This window comes from Aspergillus terreus, genomic scaffold, assembly GCF_000149615.1.
Source record: "Aspergillus terreus NIH2624 scaffold_9 genomic scaffold, whole genome shotgun sequence".
Lineage (NCBI taxonomy): Eukaryota > Fungi > Ascomycota > Eurotiomycetes > Eurotiales > Aspergillaceae > Aspergillus > Aspergillus terreus.
Window position 1 is genome coordinate 1,541,814 of NT_165932.1, and position 21,821 is coordinate 1,563,634.

Genomic DNA, 21,821 nt, shown 5'->3' on the forward strand with positions numbered 1-21,821 from the left:
ATGAGAAAGAGTCTCCCAGGTAAGCCAGACCCATATCATTCATTCATTTCAAGTAGTGTACAGAATACTCTAGTTTACAAAACGCAACGCAATCTAACAACCTCTTTTCGGCGCCGGCGGCTGAACAGGCTCCTACACAATCAATCACATTAGCTTCAACCCATCTGCAACACAGCAACCCACAAACGAGAACGAACATACCGAACACGCCCGCCGTTTTCGGCCTCCATCCCGCTCCCCAGCACCAGCGCTACTCCTCCGTCCAAGAGCCCGTGGCAAAGCACCCACACAAACCGCATTGCGGTTCCCTTCCACCCGAATCCCGGGGGTGATCTTAACCTCCACCGACGCCTGCGCCGCGGGACAGCCCGCACGGTCTGGATCGAGCAGCCCGCGGCGTCCGAGGGCGTCGATGATGGCCGTCGCCATGTCGGACAGTTTCGTCTGGCGCGCTCGCTGGACGGCCTGGAGGGCGGTCGTCGGGTCGGAAGTCGAACTCGTGCCTGGGAGGTCGGTGGGACAGGATGTGCTGGAGGGCGGGATGACGACTGTGTTTGCGTCGCCGATGATGGTGATTGAGGCGTCGATGTGGATTGTGATGCGCGGGGCGCGGGAGTCGGCCTCGTCGGCCTCGTCGTATTCGTCTAGGTCGGTTGCTCCATGGAGGAAGTCTTCTATGCTCGGGGGGAGGCGTATGGAGGGGGAGTATGGGGGTGGAGGGGGGCGGCGGTCCTCGCGCTGGGTGTTTGCTGTTGCTTCGGAGCGCTTGTGGGATTGATGGCGGAGGGAGTCGGAGGGAGGGAGCATTTTGAGTAATGGGATGTATGCAAAGGTGTCTATATTATTTTTGGATGTAGGAGGGTAGAGTAGAGTAGATATGAAAAAGAGTCTGAAGAGGGAGTATACAGGAGATGGCCAGTTTATAGTAAGTGTATGTCCAACAGAAAAACAAAATCTGCGCAATTCCGAACAATAGAGTACAATCGTCAATCAATCATTCCCAATATGTAGACCGGGTGTACCTGGACAGCAGAGCATCAATAGCAGGGTGCGGTGCTACTCATCATGCGACCGTTGCGTGTCAGCCAGAGCCAGCAGAGGCAATGAATCAAGCGGCGGAACGGGGATTCAATGGACTGGCAGCAGTGACAATGGGGCAGCCCTTATTGAGGACAGCAGCGTCTCTATTGTCCTGGCCCGTCAATAGGCGATCTGGTCACGTGATATATACTCCATAGACCAGAATGAAACACTCAGGCCGTCTAGGTTGAAACTCGACATGGATGCCGCATTTTGAACTGAACGGTGGCTGGAATTCATCATTCTCCTGTGATGGACCGACAAACGCCTAGGCGCCTAGGTATGCAGTGTAACCAAAATACAAGATGTGTTCGTCATCCAGGACCAAATTTGGGACCAACTTTCCTTCTTTCGGGAGGCTGGAGCCTATATCCGGGACAAATAAAATAAACAAGAAAGGGGTATAAAACTAGACAATCAACTAAGCCCAGCTATCACCGTGGTTCCAAGCTGCATAGAGTGTGTCATCGTCTGCGGTGGAGCCTGTGAACGGTGTCGGATTCCTTTCATCCGGAACGGTAGAGTTGCCATCAAAGTCTAATGGCGAATTCGGAGGTCAGGTCATTGCGCTGCTGATGTCGAAGTCTTTGAACTTACTGTGCGTGGTCGTGTCGTGATTCGTTTGCTTCTCCTGCGCTCGCTGTCCGCCCGGATAGTACTTGCCGCCAGGGTGTAGAGACTGTGAAGTCTGATTCTTCATTAGCGGGAACAGAGGCCGGTGTGATAGACTCCAGTATACCAGCGTTCGTGCTACGCCAGCCAAACTCCACAAATCACGAACTGGTACTGACTTCGCGAAATTCATCCCCCTCGACATGCACCTCCCGGTCTCGAATGCGGCGCATTAAGGCGAGGAAGTTGCTTTCTCGGAACTTCTGACTTTGGTCATGGCTCACGCTATCCAGTAGCTGTCCGGCCGTTCGAGCTAGTTCGTCCGCGTCGTTTACCCGTGATTGAGGGTCCTCCTTGTTCGACTGCGGGATAGTATCGGATCCGATCCGGACGGTCTCTTGTGGTTCGAAAGATGTGGTCGTCTCAATGTGTGTAGCCTCTACGGTCGTCTCTTCGGTGTGCTCCTGCGTGATTTCGGCCGCCTGCGATGCCATGTCCGCCCGGGCTTGTTCGAACGCCGCTTCGAATGCAGATTCATCGAATGTCTCCGTTTGGGGGTGCTGGTTTGCAATCGCCTCTTGTGCAGCAGGGAAAGCGTTCATCGGGCTTGCGTGCATGGGATAGCTCGGGGCAAAGCTGGACTGGAACCCCTGGGTATAAGGCTGGTGTTGCTGGTTTGGAGTGTGTCGCTGCTGGGGTTGCTGTTGGTTCATGAACTCGTTTTGCCACCCTTGTTGAGCCATCATGGGTGCCGAGGATGCCGATAGACCTGGCTGCTGATGAATCGGATGGGATGGTCCTGAGATCTGCAACTTTTGGAAATCCGCGGCCCAGCTCTGGTTTTCCGCGGGGTGCATGAAATGCGGACCCTGCGCGGTAAAAGGTGCAGCATGACGGAGCTCGGGAAGGGGTGCGCCAGGTATGTTGGACTCGAAGGCAGCAAATTCGGGGTCTAAGACGCCCTCGTGTGGGTTTGGAGATCGGAATCCCTAAGAGATATTAGCGTACGCGCAGAAGGAGTTGAGGCGAATGGCAGTGAACATACCTGGGACGGCGACGACCGCGAGACTATGCGGTCCTGCTGCAGAGTACGGTCGACAGAGGCATGCTTCTGGAAGTTTTGAAGAGCATTCGACGGGCCACATAGAGCATCACTCATGGTGACGGTTGTTATAGAAGCAGTCGACGGTTGAAGCGGGGGTCAGACACGGAAGGTCAACACGGCGAATATCGTATGTACGTCGGGCTAAATTACCACACAAACATCTAGTGAGCCGAAAGATGAATAAAAAGAAGAAGAAGATACGAAAAGACGAAAGCGAGAAGAGACGAGGACGAGGAGAGGAACAGAAGATGGCGTGGGGCAAGAGACCGAGAACTACCGAGGCCCCGACTCACGTGTCTCTGGGGAGCTGACTCAGCCGGCCGCTTTGCCCGATAAGATAACGCGCGCGCCGAGAGGCTCAAAGCGGCCAAGCTGGCAGTCTTTACTGTGCGCTGCGACTCGTTGCTGTCTCGATCTCCGCCGGCCACTTCATCACCACTTGCTCCCTCCTTTCCTCCGTACTGAATTTTATACCCGTGTCAGGTCAATTCGATTGTGTGAGGTTTACGTCTCTCTTTTTCACCTTTACAAAGCTGCAGATCGCACAAAATGGTGTGTTTGGCCCCTTAAGTCGTTCCTGGTCCGCTCTCTAACCACGCGGGGATACAGGCGGCGGCTCAGGTTATCTCCAACTCTGGCCATGAGGATATGATTGTATGTATTACCGGTTCTCTAGCACTTGTGGCTTCCACTCCATCCTTTCCGTGACGCTAATCGCCCGCAGCACGATGCCGGCCTGGACTACTACGGCCGCAGATTGGCGACATGCTCGTCGGACAAGACGATAAAGGTTTTCGAAATCGAGGGAGAGGCACATCGCTTGGTAGAGACCTTGAAAGGGTGAGAGATTTTGTCGGTTGGAATCGTTCGACTAGTCGCTGACCGGGGACAAACAACTGCAGACATGAGGGTGCCGTCTGGTGCGTGGCCTGGGTATGTGTCTCCTGGTTAAGACCACTATTCCTAACCGGATTCCGCAATGTGGTGTCGACTAACATGATTCTCTGGAGCTGTAGGCCCACCCCAAGTTTGGAACGATCCTCGCCTCCTCCTCGTACGATGGAAAGGTGCTCATCTGGCGCGAACAACACCAAAACACGACGTCGCCTGCCGCCGGTAGTGCCTGGACCAAGGTTTTCGATTTCTCCCTTCACACTGCCTCCGTGAACATGGTCTCTTGGGCGCCGCACGAGAGCGGGTGCCTCCTTGGCTGTGCTTCTTCCGACGGCCATGTCAGCGTCCTCGAGTTCCAAGACAACAGCTGGACCCATCAGATCTTCCATGCTCATGGAATGGGAGTCAACTCCATTAGCTGGGCTCCCGCAGCTGCCCCCGGTAGCTTGATCAGCGCCAACCCTGGGCCTGGCCAGCAGCGCCGATTTGTCACTGGCGGTAGTGACAACTTGCTCAAGATCTGGGATTACAAGTATGTTCGAAGACGAGTTACAGCACTTGCACACGGCTGACACAGGACTGTAGCCCCGAAACCAAGACCTACAATCTTTCGCAGACCCTCGAGGGTCACTCCGACTGGGTTCGCGATGTCGCTTGGTCGCCGAGCATCCTGTCCAAGTCTTACATCGCGTCTGCCTCGCAAGATAAGACGGTCCGGATCTGGACCTCCGATGCGTCGAACCCGGGCCAGTGGACTAGCCAGCAACTCGAGTTTGATTCCGTCCTGTGGAGGGTCAGCTGGAGCCCCAGCGGAAACATCCTCGCTGTCAGTGGCGGTGACAACAAGGTGAGCTTGTGGAAGGAGAACCTCAAGGGACAATGGGAGAAGGTAAAGGACATTGAGGAGTAGTGGGTTGGTTTTCTTATTTGCATTTCTTTTTCACCCCATTTGCTATGCTTCTGCCCTAAATGCCATACTTCGCCATAATGGATTAAGTCTGCCTGCATGCAGGCTCCAACGCTACCTGAATTAGAAGGGGAAAGATAAAAACCAAAACGCAGATTCACCATCAAATATTCCAGAAGATGAACGGTCCTCTTCCCGTCGTATCCAACATGTCAACCCATTGTCCCAGCATGATTCTACCGCCTGGAAGGAGTCGCGCTTCATACCCATGAATACAAGCAAAGTCCAATCCTAGATCCACCGGCGGCCACGTCTCGTTAGGAAGCCAATCAACCTCCCCGTCGCTAGGGCTGCCGTCGTCCGCGAGAACAGGGAGGATCTCCCGGTCCGCCTCATAGATCACGAAACAGATCCGCTGCCAAGCAGTGAATCCACCCTCAGCGGTCTGACTAGGTTCCATGAAGCCGCGTACGAAGTTGATTTCCTGGTCGTCGGAATTATGGTATCTTTGAATTCCGCGGAAGTACAAGCGGTCCGCGCCATCACCGAGAGGAATAAGCTCTTGAAACACGGGCGGCCAGTTAAGTGGATCGTTGTCGGGTTTGAGGATAAGAGACTGGATTTCTGTGAGCACCGAGCGGTTCCCAGATGGATGATACATACCATGCAATCCACTTGCGTCAGGTGGTTGTCCAAATCGGCGCACGACTGACGCTTGTCGAGAGCGCTCCGCGATCCCGGGTATGGATGGATGCATGCTTTGCTCGTTAGCTATACAACATCACCAGAGGGCTTGAGGGTTCTTCGATGACTGACAGTAATAGCCCAGCCACTGCGTTTCGAGGACAGGGCTATCGTTCTTCGTAAGAGCTGCAGGCCTGTGTTCTGGAGCCAACTTGGCGTACGATGCGTGGAAGGTCGCCTCGACCGGGTTCAGCAAATGTCGCAGCCAGAAATTCCGAATGTGCAGGAGCCTTTGTATGTCCAAGGGGTCCATATCTAACAGCCCCGCCAGTATCACGCGGTCATATTCAGACCGGTAGGAGTAGACCGATCCGATGTCGTAGTCTGTCCGGAGACACTGCACAGACATATCCGGATCCAAGGCCACGCCGGTCAGACTCTGTTGCAGACGATATAATCAGACGTCCGCACTTTCTCAATGATCAGTAAACACCTACCAACTGCACCGCACAAAACAACTCCGACGGTCTCTCCAGCTGCTTCAACCCATGCCCCGAAACAGGCCTATTAAGAAACTCCGAATCCCTGAGCGCCTCGCGAATCCGCCTAAGCGTTTTCGCACCCCCGTCTGTCTTCTGCCCAGCCAGATGAAACGACTCCAGAATCATGTCCCGGAGCACAGTCAACCACAGCGTCTGCGACTCCTTCTCTCCCTGCTTGAAACTAATAGACTGCGCGAGCACGACCGCCCGGATCTGATACTCGACCTTGAGCTCGGCCGAGCTCCTGTCCGGCGGTGTATCGTAGATGTCGCCGAATCTCTGTCTCCAGATGGAGGATTCAGCTGGGATGGTCTGCTCGGCGAGCGATTTGCAGCATGATGAGAAGTGTGCGATGTCGGAGTCGGTGGGGAGGAGGTAGGCGATGCGTTGGATTATCTGTTGCATCATTCGATAAGTAAGGGTTTGAACCAGTACTTCAAGGAGAGATGACGTACCTCTGTTGGAAGGTTCAGGAGAGAATTTGGGGGTTGAGCTCCCCCGGAGGCCTTGGGGTTTGAGGTGTGCATTTGAAATGGGGTTTATATCTGTGAGATCAGTGAGTAATTTTCATCTGATTCGAAGATGAGGATAGGGAAATAGAAAGTGGTCGGAAGTGTGAAGGTGAGTATGGCTGTCTGCAATGTTAGTGAGAGCTCACTTTAGACGATTGGGCTTGAATATGATTCTTCACCAACAGTCCTCTGTCAGAATGATAACACATTCATAACCAGAGTATAAACTTTCTCCCAATACATCAACGGCTTGACTGTTCAATCTTGATTGGAATAATGTTGGAAGGCTCTCGCATTGCAAATGCAATTGTCTATTGGTCTATGACAGAGTCCGTATATATAATATGTACATGAAGAAGACGCAGAAACATATCATCAGGCCGCCTGAAGATTGTGACGGCCCCTGCTCAAGCTCTCCCTGACACCCCATCCATTCGCAAGAAGCCCTTTGACTTCTTCCAAGCTGAGGCCGCTCATTTCTGGGTAAATTACCCACACTCCAAACCAGCCAACGAAGCAGACAACTGCGTAGGCAGCAAAGGTCCATCCCGGGGATAAGAACTCCATCATGGGCAGAAACGTCAGACCCACGACGAAATTCGAGCCCCAGTTCGTTGCCGTGGCCAGCGCAGATCCGATGGAACGGACATTCAACGGGAACAGCTCTGACTGTTGCCATGGGACATTGCCCAATCCAAAGGCGTATGAAGCTGTATAGACGGTGAGGCAGAGTAAAATTCCAAGTGGAAGCAGCGAGCTGTGGGTATCTTCTTCTGTTCGGGCTTGCGGCCCAAAGGCGGACTTGGGTATATCCAAGGACGAAAAAATCATTGCACAAACGAGGAGAGATAGCGTCATGACGGGTATCGAGTAGAGAAGTATGCGACGACGCCCGATTCTGTCAATAAGGGAGAACGCAAGCAACGTGAAAATAAAGTTGGTCAGGGCCACGGAGAGCGAGGTGAGTGTCGGCGATGAGAAGGACAGAATCGAAAAGATCGTCGCGCTGAAGTACATGAGACTATTTCACGACATATTAGTATATACACACCACGACACATGCACCAGGAAAGATAGTACCTGTTGAACCCGCAGAGCTGCTGAAGGCCTTGCAACATCATTGCAATAGTCAAAGCTCGCCGATTCCCGCCCACAAGGAAGAGATCCCGGGATGTTTGCAAGACGTTCTTCGCCCACTGAAACTTAGTTCCCGAATCGTGGGAGCTATGGCCAAGCTCCTCCTCCTCCTCGGCTACTTCCTGCTGTATGTCACGGAGGATGCGCTTGGTAATTTGGACGCAATCGGGATGCTCCTGGTAGACCTTGGCCAGAACATCCATTGCTCGCGTGTCGAGCCCTGCCTGGACAAGCCAGCGCGGAGTTTCTGGGAGGAAGACAACAATAGCAAATTGTAGGAGTGCCGGGATAATCCCCAGGCCGACGATCCAGCGCCAGCCACCGGTAACGGAAGAGAACATCCAGCCCACAATGTAAGCTATGACTTGACCCCCGGTTATAAATAGACACAGTATCGTCACTAGACGGCCTCGTGCGTGAGATGGTGCTAGCTCCGAGATATAACTGGAAACCCATTAACCCCCATTGTCGCATGGCCGCTCGACGGAGAAATGACCTACAGTGGAGTCACCAAGCTTGCGCCGCCCACCGCTAAGCCCACTATACTCCTCCCAGCTATCATACCCCACACATTATTCGTCACAGCTTGTATAAAGGCACCCAGCGCGAAGAGTGTGTCGGCAGCGAGGATGACCTTTCGACGACCGAGTTTGTCGGCCAAAACGCCGGCGAGCGGGCTTGCTATCAAAGCAAACAAGCTTGTACAAGAAGTTATAAGGCTTTTATCAAGTGTATCGAGGGGTCTGTTTGACAGGTCGGATCCGATAGACACCAACATCGACGAAATGACACCTGTGCTAGAGGTTCGAATGTCAGCGCCGAAGTCCTGCAAAAGAGATGCCCACTCACTCATAGCCAAATAATAAACCACTAATACCCGCAGAGAAAGTCAAAGCCCAGATAAACCATCCTCCTGAGAAATCTGTATCTGGACCGGTAGAGGACCGTCCGACGTCGCCATGGCTCGGAGAGTTCACGGCCGCCGCGTCCGATGGCAGGAGAGGGGCGTTCGGGTCCGAACGGTCATTATCGTCTCCGCGATTCATATCTCGAAGCTCTGTCTCCTCTGCGTCGTCATCTGGAGACATTCCACTGGTGTGTGGTTGAGGTTGTCGACGGCTACTCCGGAATGTTGCGCGGATGTTGGAGCTCACGAGACCCACTTCCCCGGCTCTGACTAACTTAACTTTCCGGACTAGATCAAGTGGAACTACCAGCATACGGAGTATGCTACTACGTCTGTCTAGATATTAACTTCCACATTACTTCTCTAATCCTGACATTTCATTCCTCTTCATAAATACTTCGCCCTCACAAAGCCACTTAGTGCTGCACCGCAACTCCCGCCTCATTGGCCTGGGAGCTGATCAACTTCTTGTAGGCATTGACCGTGCCATCAAACTTGGTCACAGTTCCCTTGTCGCAAACCCAAAGGCTGGTGCAGACATTCTGCAGCATGGTCACATCGTGGGAAACCATGACGACACCTCCCTCAAATTTCTGCAGCGCCTCCGAAAGCGCATCCATACCTTCAATATCCAGATGGTTAGAAGGTTCGTCGAGAACCAAGATGTGCGGGTTAGTGAGCGAGAGACAGGCGAATGCCACACGGGACTTTTGTCCTCCGGACAGGAGCTCCATTCTTTGGAGACCAGTCATTCCAGTGATACCGAATCTATGGGACAGTCTCTCGTTAGCAGGAATCATCGAATGTGTCAGAAGCGGACTTACGCTCCAAGATGCCGACGGTATTCTTCGTCGGTCTTTCCGGGATAAGTCTTCGCCATGAAGCCCACCGCACTTGTGGTCAGATCCAGAGCGTCCACGTGGTGCTGCGCGAAGAAGCCAATACGCAGCTTTCCATGCTGCGAAATCAAACCGCTCGTCGGCTGAAGCTGGCCGGTCAACAGCTTCAACACGGTTGTCTTACCGGCACCGTTGGGCCCGACAATACCGATACGAGAGTCCAGCTGGACATCGAGATCGACGTTCTTGAGCAGAGGCTTGTCTTTAGTGTAACCGAAAGAAACCTCTGACATCTGGACAATCGGCGGAGAAAGCTTTTCAACCTCGGGGAACTTGAAGTGCACGACGTAGTCGCTCTCGGGAGCTTCCAGGACTGGCATTCTCTCGAGTTTTTTGATTCTTGACTGCGCCTCGGACGACTTGGCTGCATTGTAACGGAATTTGTCGATGAAAGCTGATCGCAGTCAGTATCATTGCTCTCGAATGGGTGCAGTGGAGTAAAGTGTAGCACAAACCTTGAAGATGGGCTCGCTCCGCCATCTGCTTCTCATATTCACGCTTCGCATTCTTCTTCCGCTCCTCCTTGGTCGCGTAGAAGGAATCTGCTATTGTTAGTCATTGCAGTTGGAGGTTGTTCTGGAAAACTAACCAAAGTTGGCTCCTTTGTAGTAATCAAGGCGTTCTGAGTGTTGGTGGATAATATCGGTTGCAACCTCGTTCAAGAAGGCTCTGTCGTGAGAGACCACAAGGACTGTGCTGGGGTAGCCTTGGAGGTAATTGGACAGGAAAGTAATGGATGGAACATCCAACATGTTAGACGGTTCTATGTAGAATCAGCATGAGTGCCTAATTTATGCGCGGGAATGAGAAGGCTTACCGTCCAGCAGGAGCAGATCTGGCTCGCAGAACAGAGCTCGTGCAAGAGCCAAACGCATACGCCAACCACCAGAGAAAGTCTTCGTAGCATACTGCTGTCTTTCAGGAGAGAAACCGAGACCAGCCAATATACTAGCTGCGCGCGACTCTGCTTTATCTGATTCCATCTCTGCAAGTTTGGCGTAGATGTCGTTCAACGTGATGTCCAGACCCTCCCGCTCATGGTCGAGTATCGCCGCGTCCTTTGATGTATCTGCCATGGAGGATCTTTCGGCCTCGATCTCGTTTAAGCGTTTGCTGATTTTCTGTGTGGGGATCAGTATAGCTGTCGGGTACCGTACAAGAACAGGAAGTCCTCACATCTTGGTCGGCGAGAAGACGTTTGCGCCACACGTCGGCATCCAGAACAGCCTGTAGAGCTGGAGTGTCGTCGCCCATAATCTATTCAACCGTTAGCAGACCATCCAGGCCGTCCAACGGAAGGAAAAATATGCGATATCAATAATTTGAATGAAATCACCTACCTCTTGCTCGACATGGAGAATGGAAATGTGGCTGGGAATGGCCACTTCTCTGCGACTCAACGCACGCAGGAGAGTAGACTTTCCGATACCGTTCTGACCGACCAGACCATAGCGATGACCGTAGGCCAAAGTCAGCGAGGCATCCGTCAGAATGCGGTTACCACCGACAGAAATGTCAATGCTGTCGACCTTGACATCTTTGCTCTTGGACTGCGAATCCGAGCCGAGCTGAAGCGGGTTGACAGCCATGAAGAATTCTTCATAAGACATGGCCTCATCCTGCTGGTTCAGCAGACGCGACGCTTCATACTCGACCGTCTTCATCTGCTTCTTCTCCTGCTTGGCGCGAATCTTGCGCTCCGCCTTTTCGAGCTTCTTCTTGTCGACCCGCGACTCGACCTTTCTGGCATTGGCCGACTCCAAGTCGACGTTACCGCCCGCAAGGCCCAGGGTCGAGGACATGTTCCGCTGCGAGCCGACGTTGATGGCCTGGTCCAGCTTCTTCGCCGTGAAGGGCATCTGCCGGCGTTCGGAATCGACTCCATCCGCGGCACTCAGGGAAGAGATGAACTTCTCCACCAGATTGCGGATGGCCTTCTCGTTCTGCTCGGAGAAGTCCCCAGACGCGGAGACGAGCAGCTCCGTGACCATGTCGGCGGCTTCGGCCAGCGGAGAAGGTGCATTGGCATCCTCGACGTAGGCCTTGGACGCATGGGTCAAGTAGCCCTATAAAACTTAGCACTTGTCTGCGACTATAACGGTGATCTTGTATGTATCAAGAGACTTACAACGGAGTATTCGGAGATCACATGGTCGAGACCAGGAATCTGAGATTGGAGTTCCGCCTCCATTTTGACAAGGAGGGATGGGCTCCGAGACTTAGAAGAAGAGAGTCGAACGAGATAATGACGATGAGTCCAATGTCCAAAGCTTGATTCGGTTGAGGCTCTTTTGGTCCAGGGCTGGAGACGGGTTCAACTTGTCGTACGCGATGACCACTTTTTTTGAAGTGGCGGCGGTTTGTGGAGTCGGAGCTGTCCCGATAGCGGGTGGTCTCTTGTACAGGCACGCCGTTAAAGTCTACGGCGGCGACAATGAGATCGCATCGATTCAAAATTACATTAAACATGGATGAATATGCTCTGTTCATTTCTTAATTTACAAATATTTATTCCTCATATTTCGATTTTTGTAATTTTGCGACGAGAGATAGCTGGTTTCATCCCACCAGACGCTTATCATATTCTGCCATATCTTACCGCCTGTCAACTAGTTATCAGCAGCATATCTTACTAATCTCGCAGACTCGAATTGATGCATCATGAATTGCCCCAGATTGACATTCGCTTAGGCGCGGAGTGGCTATGACAGCGGGAAATCTGGAGACGACTATATCTATCATATGCCACAGGGTCGAACATTATGGAACACACTCAAGCGGTGTACTTAGCGCATGATGAGGCAGCCGCCAAGTTGTCGACGATCATGGCCTTCGCCCACCGCAAGTATGTCATGGCCGGGCCTGTGTTTGGATTCACTTGCAACATCTGACAGCACTATGTCTCTGACCAGACGCAGAAGAGGAAACCATGGTGACAGAATGCCTCCTGCAGACGCAAGTCAAGAAGGAAACACGACAGTCGGACTGGTTGGGGACGGCTGATAGGGTGTTGCAGGGATTGTGAGAATTGAGTTGCTCATGATCGGCGCTGAACAGTTGTCCATGGAACCGTGCAACCCTGGCTCGCCCCGTCGAGTGTGAAGGAAAATAACAGCCTTCCTTGTGCCATGGTCCATCTCCAGACGAGATGGTCGAGCTAATAGTCAATGGATCAATCCCTGGCGGGACCCAGCGGTCGTCCCTGGTGACCTGACCTGCCTCACGCCCTCGCTCTCATCCCTGTTGGGAATAGTCGACTCGATTGTTTGTCGAGACAAGGGAGAAGCCGACGATCATCATGCGATGCTCTTCTCATAGGTTCGCGGGGCCTCTGGTCCAGTGGTTGCGGACGGTGCAGCAAGGGCGGTCAACAAGGGAGCTAGTTACTTATCATTATTCTGAAACAAGGGGAGTGGCCGGGGGGCTCTGCTTGCGAGGGTCTACGATGGCTCCAGGAGTTGGCTGCAGCAATGGATATCGCTTAGGCTAACCGCGTAGGGTCTAGAGGTGACTATTAACTTTCAGCCGTCTGGGATGCGCTGGGGATGGGGTGCCACGTATGACTGACTCTGGAGGATTCCTATTAATATTCTGGCTATTGTTGCGGGGATCATACATAATGCCGAACTGCCTGAAAGAGTGTGTCGATTCCAATGGTTTCGAATTCCTCGTTATTAAGATCTCGAAGCAGAGAAGGGTGCCACCTTGCGGCCTGCAAGGTACGTACTACGTGGTATGTGTTACCCTGCCTTGTGGCCACAACTATTTGAGTACTACATAGTATGGTCATGAGATAGTCGCTTAGTGTAGTTTGATTGAAAATGATACTCATTAGGTAGGATAAATCGATAATGACAAATGTGTGCTACTCCGTAAATTAAAGCTACCTATATACAATATGATTGTTCGTGTGTTAGGCGACCAAACAAAGAGATATCCTGGCAATAATCATCAATGGCAACTAGACGCCGAAGAGAACCGAACCTGACCTGGTCTTCAGCCTCCAAGGATAAGGTATCCTAGCAACAGCAGATCAGAAGCTCCCGACAGGGAAACCACCGCGCGACCCTAACCCTGTCGGAGGAGGAGGTTCATTTCGCGCCTGGAGCCGACAGACCGATTTGGTGCGATGGGTCAACAAACACGGGCGCCAAAACCCCCAGAGCCCCATCGGCGACTCCGGAGTCGACCGATGAGGCCCCATCATCGGCCGGTCTGGTCGGAGATATTTCCCTTCGAGAAACTCGCAGGACCACGTTCCCTCCCGACAAATTCGATCTATCATTCCCGATCTGCTCCTGGACCTCCTAATTAAGCTTACTACCACAGAGTATCCATCCACCGTTGGCCGGGCATTTGACATCTGAGAGGTACGGGGCCCGTTAGTCGGAGAGATTTTGCTTTTTCTGTCAGGTCTCGCTTCGCTGGCGTGCAGGACGAAGACTCAACTATTGAGCTTTAAATGGAATCAATCTACGCTTGAATTGTGAAACCCCTCGGATCGAGGCCCGGTGCGACAAGTGATCGGGGTGGTGTGTCGTCATCTCTGGAGAAGCGGGAAGTTGAGCGCGTCTAAACAAGGAAGGAAAATACGGTGGAAAAATAATGGAGACGGGAGAAATTGAACGGTTGGGATAAAGATGGGTTCTCTGACTAGTTATCCCGCTTGTTCCTTTCAGAGCCGTTCCTTGGAACCGAGTTGTGATAACGGGTGGAAAGGGCTCGCTCCCATGGTTCGTCCGGAGCTCTGTTCCAGCGATCGACCTGGGGATCGATGTACGGAGTATGCATCTTGATCTGAAGTTCACGACGGAGATGCGTTCCTGGCTAGTCAAGGGGAACACAATCCACACCCTCGAGCTATCGTAACTAGTGACATCTTCAGCCAGCCGAGGGGACACAGAAGTGGGGATCGCTTACCTACGAGGTACTACTAGGAAATTGGGTGGTCAGCCGCGGTACCACTTGAATCAAGCATGGATCGTCTAGAAAATCCTGCTCACGGTGGAAGAGAGATAACTGCTTCTTCGGAATACTGAGACTGGTGCGCATGTAGAGAACAAACATGGCTTTGTTGTTTGGTCTCGTAGCTGGTCTACTTAGACACAAGGCGTACCTAGGTACCTAGTACCTAGTACTGATGAGATGGTATCGATACCATCGTGGTGAGCCTTCATCTCGGCCCAGCTCGCCTACTCCGTACTCCGGGCGATGACGCTGGATGACGAGCTGAAAGAAATATCTCAAGATCCACTAGTCGGGGCTGGGCCGATTCCAGGAGGTCCAGTGGTGACTATCATTGGCATCTTGGCGGATACAAGCCCAGCAATCAATCATCCCGCGCTGGGGCAGAAATCCCGATCCCTTTTTCTTTTTTTGCTCTTTTCTTTTTCTTTGCTTTTTTACCTCTCCCCCTCACTGGTGGTTTAGCCGGGGGGATCGTGCACCCCTAGTCCCTCACCTGCAGCAATCACATTATTTTGGTGATTGTTACTATGGGAATTGGATAATGGCGTTACTACTATTATTGTTGTTGTTGCTGTTGTTATTCGTATGATTGTGTTTGAGACTTCAGTTTGATAAGTGTACTAGTATGGTGTCCCTGATAATAGTTAGGTATGGACTGGGATTGTGACAAATTAGGACTATGTAGTTGGGTACCTGTAGGTACCTCTGTACAAGGACAGAGTATGCAGGTACTTGTAGGTACTTCAATCACATTGTTCTTAATTATTAAATATTATCATACTTCAATTCCTGGCCAATTCCTGATAATAATGATGTAGATTAGTATCTTCGGAGTTACGTCTCTCCATCCCTTCCACCTGATATTGACCGTTGGATGTTGATCAGAGAAAGTTACTTTCTTTGACTATTGACGGGTAACTTCCCTTCTTCCTCCTGTCCATATCAAACCCTAGAAGAATCTGAAGAATCCCTAGAATCCATCCTCACCTACCTACTAGCCACTACTCTGAAGAATCGCTCTGCGGCTGCTGGGGGTGGGCACTCCTAGCGTGACCGTCGATTGGGTTCTGATTTAGTTTGGCCGCGCGACTCGAACTCAACAGGAAACCGAGTGGCCGTGTGTCCCACTTGCGCTGGATCGATGATCTCGTTCGGTCTGCTTCTGTCTGGTCTTGTTATGATCGGGATTCTTCTTCCTCTTCTTCTACTGCTTCTTCTTGTCGCAGTTCTTGCCAGTCTGTTACCTGGCTTCCACCAGCCAGTGTTCTTCACCATCTTCCCTCCGGTCCTCCCACTCTCCCCTCATTATTCATTCATTCCTTCACTACCTTACCTTACCTCCCCCGTCCATTAATTACCTTCTTTTTTTAGCTTGGTCCCCATTCCTTTGCTCAACCCCCCTCGTCCCCCTCACCACTAAAACACGGCCATTTCATCCCTCCTCTCCCTCTATCCCACCACTCCAGTCCAGTGAACCTCTCTCTTCTCGTCCGAATCTATCACTGGATGCGACTCGGTTCTTCACCTCTTTTCTCCTGCTAGATGTCTCCCGCCCCGTGATCGTTCTCATGCATGATAATGCCGACGGGTGGTTCATGGTCTCGATCTAAGATCTTCAATGTCGCCAATCTGAGCTTCATGGTGTCCAAGACTGTCCCCTGCGCTCTCTCAGAATGGAGCATGTATCAACGGTGAGTCTTTGCATTCCCTTCCCTCGCCTTCGTTTCTGTCTCTTCTGTTGACCGCGCTCCACCCGGACGCGCGCGCCATGTCCAACTCGTGCGACGTGTGCTCCAACACTAACCACCCACTTCCCACCGTGGTAACTTCTTTTTCTGACCACCATACCTCTCAGTTCTGTGCTATCAGCACCGTCGGAATCGCGGCGACCGGCTTTGCTCTCGGTCGCGTAGATCGAGATGTCCCCAAACCGGGTCGGTTCCGCAAAAAGACCTCCCCTTCGCATGATCAGTGCGCACGCGCGACAACAGACGAACCCCTTTCGCCGCTATCCGACACCGTGCAGTCACCCCCCTTCCAATCCATCGCGTCCCCAGAGAGCGCACAACCGCCAAGCAGGAAACCGTCCGTTGTAAATCGAGAGGGTCCTCACAATGGAGACGCTGCTGAAGCACCCGCGTCACGCCGAAAGTCTTCCCTTGCGGGCATAATATTGCGTCGTCGCGGACAGACTTTATCAATCCCCCCACCTCGAGCTCCGGAGGATGCTTCCGCCCCGTCGCCGTCGCATTTCCGGCGTCCATCTTCTTCCTGGGTGCGACGACTCTCGTTCCAGCCGGAGAACCGTTGGTCCTGTCAAAGTCCGGTGTCCCCATCGTTCCAAGCCGGCACGGGTTCCATCAACCCGCGCCCCGCAAGCCAACGTCGCGCACCAAACAAGCTGGTCAAACGGCCTCCCTCCCAGCACTTGAACGACTCTACCTCCGGCTCGGCGCCCCCCTCCCCATCCATACCAGGGATTTTGCGACGACCAGCTACCAGCTATCAGCGGTCAGAAACTCAAAAACACAAAGCAACTCACAGCCTCAATTTTGAACCTAGCTTGATAACCTCCCTCCCGACCACCGCTTCCCAGTCCGACTATCCCCTCGATAAGGAAGTTTGGCAGCCATATCTGAAATCCGTTTTCGACGAGCTATCCGACAGGTGGTCGCGCAGGTTTTCAACTGCCACGAGGCCCATGGATGGAGGTTTGCGACGGATTCTTCCGAATGTCGATTCTGTTCCGGGCCCTTATGCTGTCCACTTCGATTTCGAATACGCGACCGACACCAGACGCTAGCTTGGAGGCATCAGCTCTGGCGTCTCCTGTCCAGTTCCGCGATCCATTCAAGTCCTCCGGCGCCGCGCTTGACGAGGATAAAAATAACCCCCAGGACAACAAAGAACGCCCACTCACTCAACAAACCGAGGCAGATCCCAAAGCACCAACCGCAAGCATAGCCCCTACAGACACCGGAATAATCGCCGACTCTACCCTTTCACGCCCGAAACGAAGGGCGATTTCAACCCCCTTGCCTAGCGCACCCAAATCGGAAGGACCTATCCTCGTTCCTTCCCGACCAAATGAACGGCGCAACATCACAGACCCCAATGTTTTCCGCCGACCCTCGGCCTTGTTGCATTCAGAAGCACCTATGCCGCTCCGTGGGAGGATCGCGCCGCGACAAAGAATCATCCCCTCGTACTCGCGTATGGATATGGGCCAGACTTGGCGACCGCTGAGTTCGGATACTGCCGCGATGTCCTCGTTCCACGGTTCGATTCGGCTGCGCCCTAAAAGACACTCGATTGCCGCATCGGACCCCGCTTCCACTATCATTGGGTCTGACGACACCCGTATCTTCACATCCGGAGACGAAGATGAGGACGATTTCTTGAGCGACACCGCTTTTGACTCTATTCGCACCAATCTCACTGTCAATAGTAGTTTGGGCCTCCGCACTCCTCGGATCGAGACGATATTTGACCAGGACTTCTCGTTCGGCTTTGGGGATGAGAAACCGCTGAATGCGGCAAATCTGAGCACCTTCGAATCTCGACAGAATAAAAGCGACTTGTACCCGCAGTCCGGCGCAAATCCGATTTCTGCTTCACTTGAGCCTCGTGAGGACCAAGATATCCAAGAAGAGGATAGTAGGATCTCGTTTCCATCGGATCTTACCGATGAGGAAGACAACCGCAGCCTTCTTGCGGCTCTGCCGAGTGAATCAAACGGATACCTGGGGCGCTCCCATGCGTCACTACAGAACCATGGACCCGCAGAACGTGACGTCTTATTCTCGTACCAGAGACCCGAGATTCCTCTGGACTTGAAGGATTCCGACTCACGCAGCTTCGCAACAGAAGCTTGCGATGCGTGCCCCAAGTCGAACATATTCGACTGGTCTGAGCAGCCCAAAAATGATCGCGAGAATTCCGGCACCGATGGGCGTCCTCGCACGGCGGTTAACGGGAAGCATGGCCCTGACGCCCGGGGCAGCCGTCCGCCAATGCGCAGGGCGCCAACAACCTTGCATCTCCGAAGTCAGAGTGTTCCTGTGGCAAGGGAGTCAGCTGTCGCCAACGAAACGCGCCAGACATCCGGCAAATTTGGCACATGGGGTCTAGGCAGTAAAGGCGTCAGTGAAGACTGGGATAGCGACTTTGAGTTCGAGGATGCAGATGATAGCGCCATCAGCGAGAATCTAAAGCCGAACAAGACGGTTCCTTCGCGTGGCATGATTGTGCCTCAAGCGATCATGGAGAGGCAGGCCAGTCTCCACGGTCAGTTTGGGCAAGTGCAAGAATTGACGTTACTTGTGGAGGAGCTTAAGCGTCTTCGACACCAAGGGAGCTTCCTAGGGGTTGTGCGTGGTCCGTCCAGTGAACTATGGAAGGAGGCAGAGGGCATTGTCAATCTGGCGACACTGGACGATGGGGACCACGACCATTCCCCTCCAGGATCGCCGTCATCGCTCACCTTTAGCTTCGACGACTCCGAAGGCGAATCTTCGAACGATCCCTCCAAGCGGGTCAGTGGAGGGTCATGGCATGGTTCTCTCTCGGAGCAGTTCAATGCGAGTCCGACGACCCCTGGACCCGAGATCAAAGAAGACTCCTCGAAACCAAATTCTGTGTTGGATCTGATCTATCAACAACGCGCCTCCCACGACCCCACCCTCATGAGCTCTCATCTTGCAAGGTCGAAGAAGCTCCCTTTCGACACCCAGTCACTACGAGATCTCGTGGTTCGAGCGGGCGTTGTGACTCGTGCGCTGAAAGAAGTAGTTCGCAAGGCGGAAGGCGTTACAACCGACGCCGACGAAAAGAAGCCTCCCTCCGATCCGCCCTTCCGTCGCATCTTTGACCAACCGTCCTCGTCCGATAATTTCCCTCCCATAGAAACTCGCTGCATTGCATGAGCGTTACAAGAGCTTTGGTTTACGACGTCACTCTTCACGTCCTTTTATGTACCATCAAAAGTTTTGAACACGAAAATCGGCATGCGAGATGACACGATCCGACGACTCGTCCACCCTTTCCAACTAATGGATTTCCTTCCCACGTCATTCAGGATGATACCTGGGGCGATATTCTCCTTTGAATACGCCTCTATTTTGTACAAGTGAATTGTTGGTGTACATTCCCCTAGGGACTTGTATGTTTGTGTATTGTTGGCGGCATTGTCTTGTCTTTATGTTGGTATTGTTTCCTTCGTTCTTTGGGTCGTCAAGGATCCCATTGGCACATTCTTTTCTTCACTCTTTTCAGTTCATGGCAGGTGTACGGATATTTGGTTGATTTGTGAAGAGGGATATATTATGGGATAATGGCGTGTATGGCAACATCATTCGTGGAACGAATCATGTCACTTCTAGACGAAGTCTGGTAATGAGAATTGAGCATTCAATATCGCTTCCAACATAGCGCAAGATATGCATGGCATTAAGTAGTGGTATATACATTAGTCTATGGTATGTATGGCAAGTATTCTATCAGCACTTTTAGTCATCACATAACTCGTATCAATCGTAACACTCATGAAGAGTAGTCGTCTTGGGGTCAAGCATCGTAATGCTCACTCCATATGCTCATTGTCATGAGCTTGGGCTGTCGCAACGAACTCGTTGGCGAACTTGCTTTTTTCGCGGATCTTCGCCCCATACAAGTAGAAGAGCAGAGGGATCGGCGCTAGGACGGCAGCAACACAGCCCAGCAATGTGCCCGTCCAGTTGACTCCTAACGCATCGAACTGACGGAGTTAGCATACGGACAGATGTAGTAGCGCGGGGGAGGTACGTACCATGTACGTCGCAAACAGGGGGAACCCAGCACCCGCTGTGGATCGCAAGATACTATTCGCCGCGAGGGCCGACGCTGCACTAGGAATCCGTCAGTTTCGCTCAGAGTTTAGCCTGGTGAAATCACTTACAAGAGAAGATATGCGTCGACAATGTAGTTAAGACACTGGAGGAAGATGCACAGCAGCCCGAAGCCGGTCAGCAGCCCGGAGACGGCGGGCACAGCCCAATGGATATCGGACGAGTAGCCGGACCAGCCGAACCAGAAGAGGCCGGCGGCAAAGGCGACGCCGCCGAGGATGGCGGGCGGAAGACGCCACTCGGGGACGGGCACGCCGTGATTTGCGGCCAGTTTGCGGTTATAGGCCGGGTGGAGGGCGAGGATGAACAAGCCGGCGAGGAGCTCGCCGACGATGAGGCCGAAGTAGGCGAGGCCGGCGACGCCGTTGGAGAAGCGGTGGATGCGGTGGAAGACGATCGGGTAGGCGGTCATGAAGAGGTAGAGCAGGCCGTACAGGAAGGCCATGTAGAGGCTGAGGAGGAGGAGGATGGGCTCAGCGACGAGCATGCGGAGCGGGCGGCCGAAGTTCTTGCGGACGAGCTCGGCGAAGTCGACCTCGATCTCCTCCTGCTTGGCGTGGATGCCCCAGTTCCTGGTGCGGCGGCGCAGGTCGGCGGCCTTCTCGACGAGGATGACCGGGGGGTAGGTCTCGCGGACGAAGAGGAGGTCGAGGACGAAGGCGGAGGCGCCGGTGAGGCCGGGGAGGTAGGCGGTCCAGCGCCAGCCGAGAGCGGGGCTGTCGACGATGAAGCCGCCGATGAAGGGGGCGAAGAGCGGGCCGGTGAAGACGGTCATGGTGAAGATGGTGATGGCGAGGCCGCGGTGGGCGTTGTCGTACATGTCGGAGAAGACGGCGGCGACGACGGCGATGGGGCAGGCGCCGAAGAAGCCGCCGAAGAAGCGGCAGATGATGATGGTCTGCAGGTTCTCGGCCGTGGCGACGGCGAACTGGAAGACGGTGAAGCCGAACACGCCGATGAGGATGGGCAGGCGTCGGCCGAGCAGCTCGGACAGCGGCGAGAACAGCGTCGGCCCGCAGGCGAAGCCGAGCACGTACAGCGACAGGCCCAGCGTGCCGACTTCGGTCGAGACGTTGTATTGCGTCGAGACGGCCGCGTTGGCGGTCGAGTAGATGCTGCTCGTGAAGGTCGAGTTGAACGTCGTCCACGCTAGGAGCATTGACATGGCGATTCTACCAGTCGATTAGATAGGGTCCTGATGAGGCGACGGCATTGGCGGGACTTACTTCTTCTTGGTCGGCCAGTTCTGCGGGTGTAGGGGATCGTCTGGCCCTGCGAATTCAACGACGTATTCTTCTTTCTCGGGGAGCGGCGGCGGGTATGGTTTCCCTGCGCCGAACTCCGGCAGCGGGCGTCTGGAGGGCCGCGACTTCAGCGCGCCGACGGTGGCGCTGTGTTGGCTTCGTTGCGTCGCGATGCGACTCAGCGCGGTTGGGTGTCGCTCCAGGCCGGTCCCCGGCTGCGTCTGCGCGGTCTGCGTGCGCGACATGAAGTCGATTTCCTGGAATTGCGACTGCGACGAGTTGGAGGAGCTGGTCGACAGGGAGTAGGAGTCTGACTGGGAGTCATGGTCGTCGTGGTCTCGACTGTGGGTGGTCGTCCTGGAGCCTTTCTCCAGGTCCGCGATGTGCGACGTCGCATCCATGATGGCGATTGGCTTGTATAGGGAGCTAATGTATGGCGGGTTGA

At 53.5% G+C, this 21,821-nt stretch overlaps 7 protein-coding genes across 7 annotated transcripts; 2 read left to right on the forward strand and 5 right to left on the reverse strand.

Moving 5' to 3' along the window:
• Positions 1-93: 93 nt before the first annotated feature.
• On the reverse strand, positions 94-807 carry ATEG_06812 (uncharacterized protein; the record flags this gene model as incomplete). The annotated part of the gene is made up of 2 exons (XM_001215990.1): positions 94-132; positions 202-807. The coding sequence occupies 2 exons, from the start codon at positions 805-807 to the stop codon at positions 94-96; spliced, it is 645 nt and encodes a 214-aa protein (XP_001215990.1).
• A 694-nt stretch (positions 808-1,501) lies between these two features.
• pex20 lies at positions 1,502-2,851 on the reverse strand (the record flags this gene model as incomplete). Its single annotated transcript, XM_001215991.1, has 4 exons — positions 1,502-1,617; positions 1,678-1,768; positions 1,872-2,681; positions 2,738-2,851. 4 exons carry the CDS (start codon positions 2,849-2,851, stop codon positions 1,502-1,504), a joined length of 1,131 nt encoding a protein of 376 aa, XP_001215991.1.
• Positions 2,852-3,346: 495 nt separating this feature from the next.
• sec13 (GTPase-activating protein SEC13) lies at positions 3,347-4,601 on the forward strand (the record flags this gene model as incomplete). The annotated part of the gene is made up of 6 exons (XM_001215992.1): positions 3,347-3,349; positions 3,407-3,451; positions 3,522-3,637; positions 3,700-3,730; positions 3,814-4,223; positions 4,277-4,601. 6 exons carry the CDS (start codon positions 3,347-3,349, stop codon positions 4,599-4,601), a joined length of 930 nt encoding a protein of 309 aa, XP_001215992.1.
• Positions 4,602-5,379: 778 nt separating this feature from the next.
• ATEG_06815 (putative MFS myo-inositol transporter) lies at positions 5,380-7,814 on the reverse strand (the record flags this gene model as incomplete). Its single annotated transcript, XM_001215993.1, has 5 exons — positions 5,380-5,721; positions 5,780-6,220; positions 6,483-6,525; positions 6,833-7,357; positions 7,417-7,814. The coding sequence occupies 5 exons, from the start codon at positions 7,812-7,814 to the stop codon at positions 5,380-5,382; spliced, it is 1,749 nt and encodes a 582-aa protein (XP_001215993.1).
• Positions 7,815-8,796: 982 nt separating this feature from the next.
• ATEG_06816 (putative AAA family ATPase GCN20) lies at positions 8,797-11,470 on the reverse strand (the record flags this gene model as incomplete). Its single annotated transcript, XM_001215994.1, has 8 exons — positions 8,797-9,148; positions 9,205-9,673; positions 9,735-9,821; positions 9,869-10,042; positions 10,097-10,400; positions 10,456-10,536; positions 10,620-11,345; positions 11,408-11,470. The coding sequence occupies 8 exons, from the start codon at positions 11,468-11,470 to the stop codon at positions 8,797-8,799; spliced, it is 2,256 nt and encodes a 751-aa protein (XP_001215994.1).
• A 4,545-nt stretch (positions 11,471-16,015) lies between these two features.
• On the forward strand, positions 16,016-19,172 carry ATEG_06817 (uncharacterized protein; the record flags this gene model as incomplete). Its single annotated transcript, XM_001215995.1, has 2 exons — positions 16,016-16,958; positions 17,044-19,172. The coding sequence occupies 2 exons, from the start codon at positions 16,016-16,018 to the stop codon at positions 19,170-19,172; spliced, it is 3,072 nt and encodes a 1,023-aa protein (XP_001215995.1).
• Positions 19,173-19,828: 656 nt separating this feature from the next.
• On the reverse strand, positions 19,829-21,777 carry ATEG_06818 (MFS transporter; the record flags this gene model as incomplete). The annotated part of the gene is made up of 4 exons (XM_001215996.1): positions 19,829-20,002; positions 20,054-20,132; positions 20,183-21,304; positions 21,359-21,777. 4 exons carry the CDS (start codon positions 21,775-21,777, stop codon positions 19,829-19,831), a joined length of 1,794 nt encoding a protein of 597 aa, XP_001215996.1.
• Between the last annotated feature and the right edge of the window lie 44 nt (positions 21,778-21,821).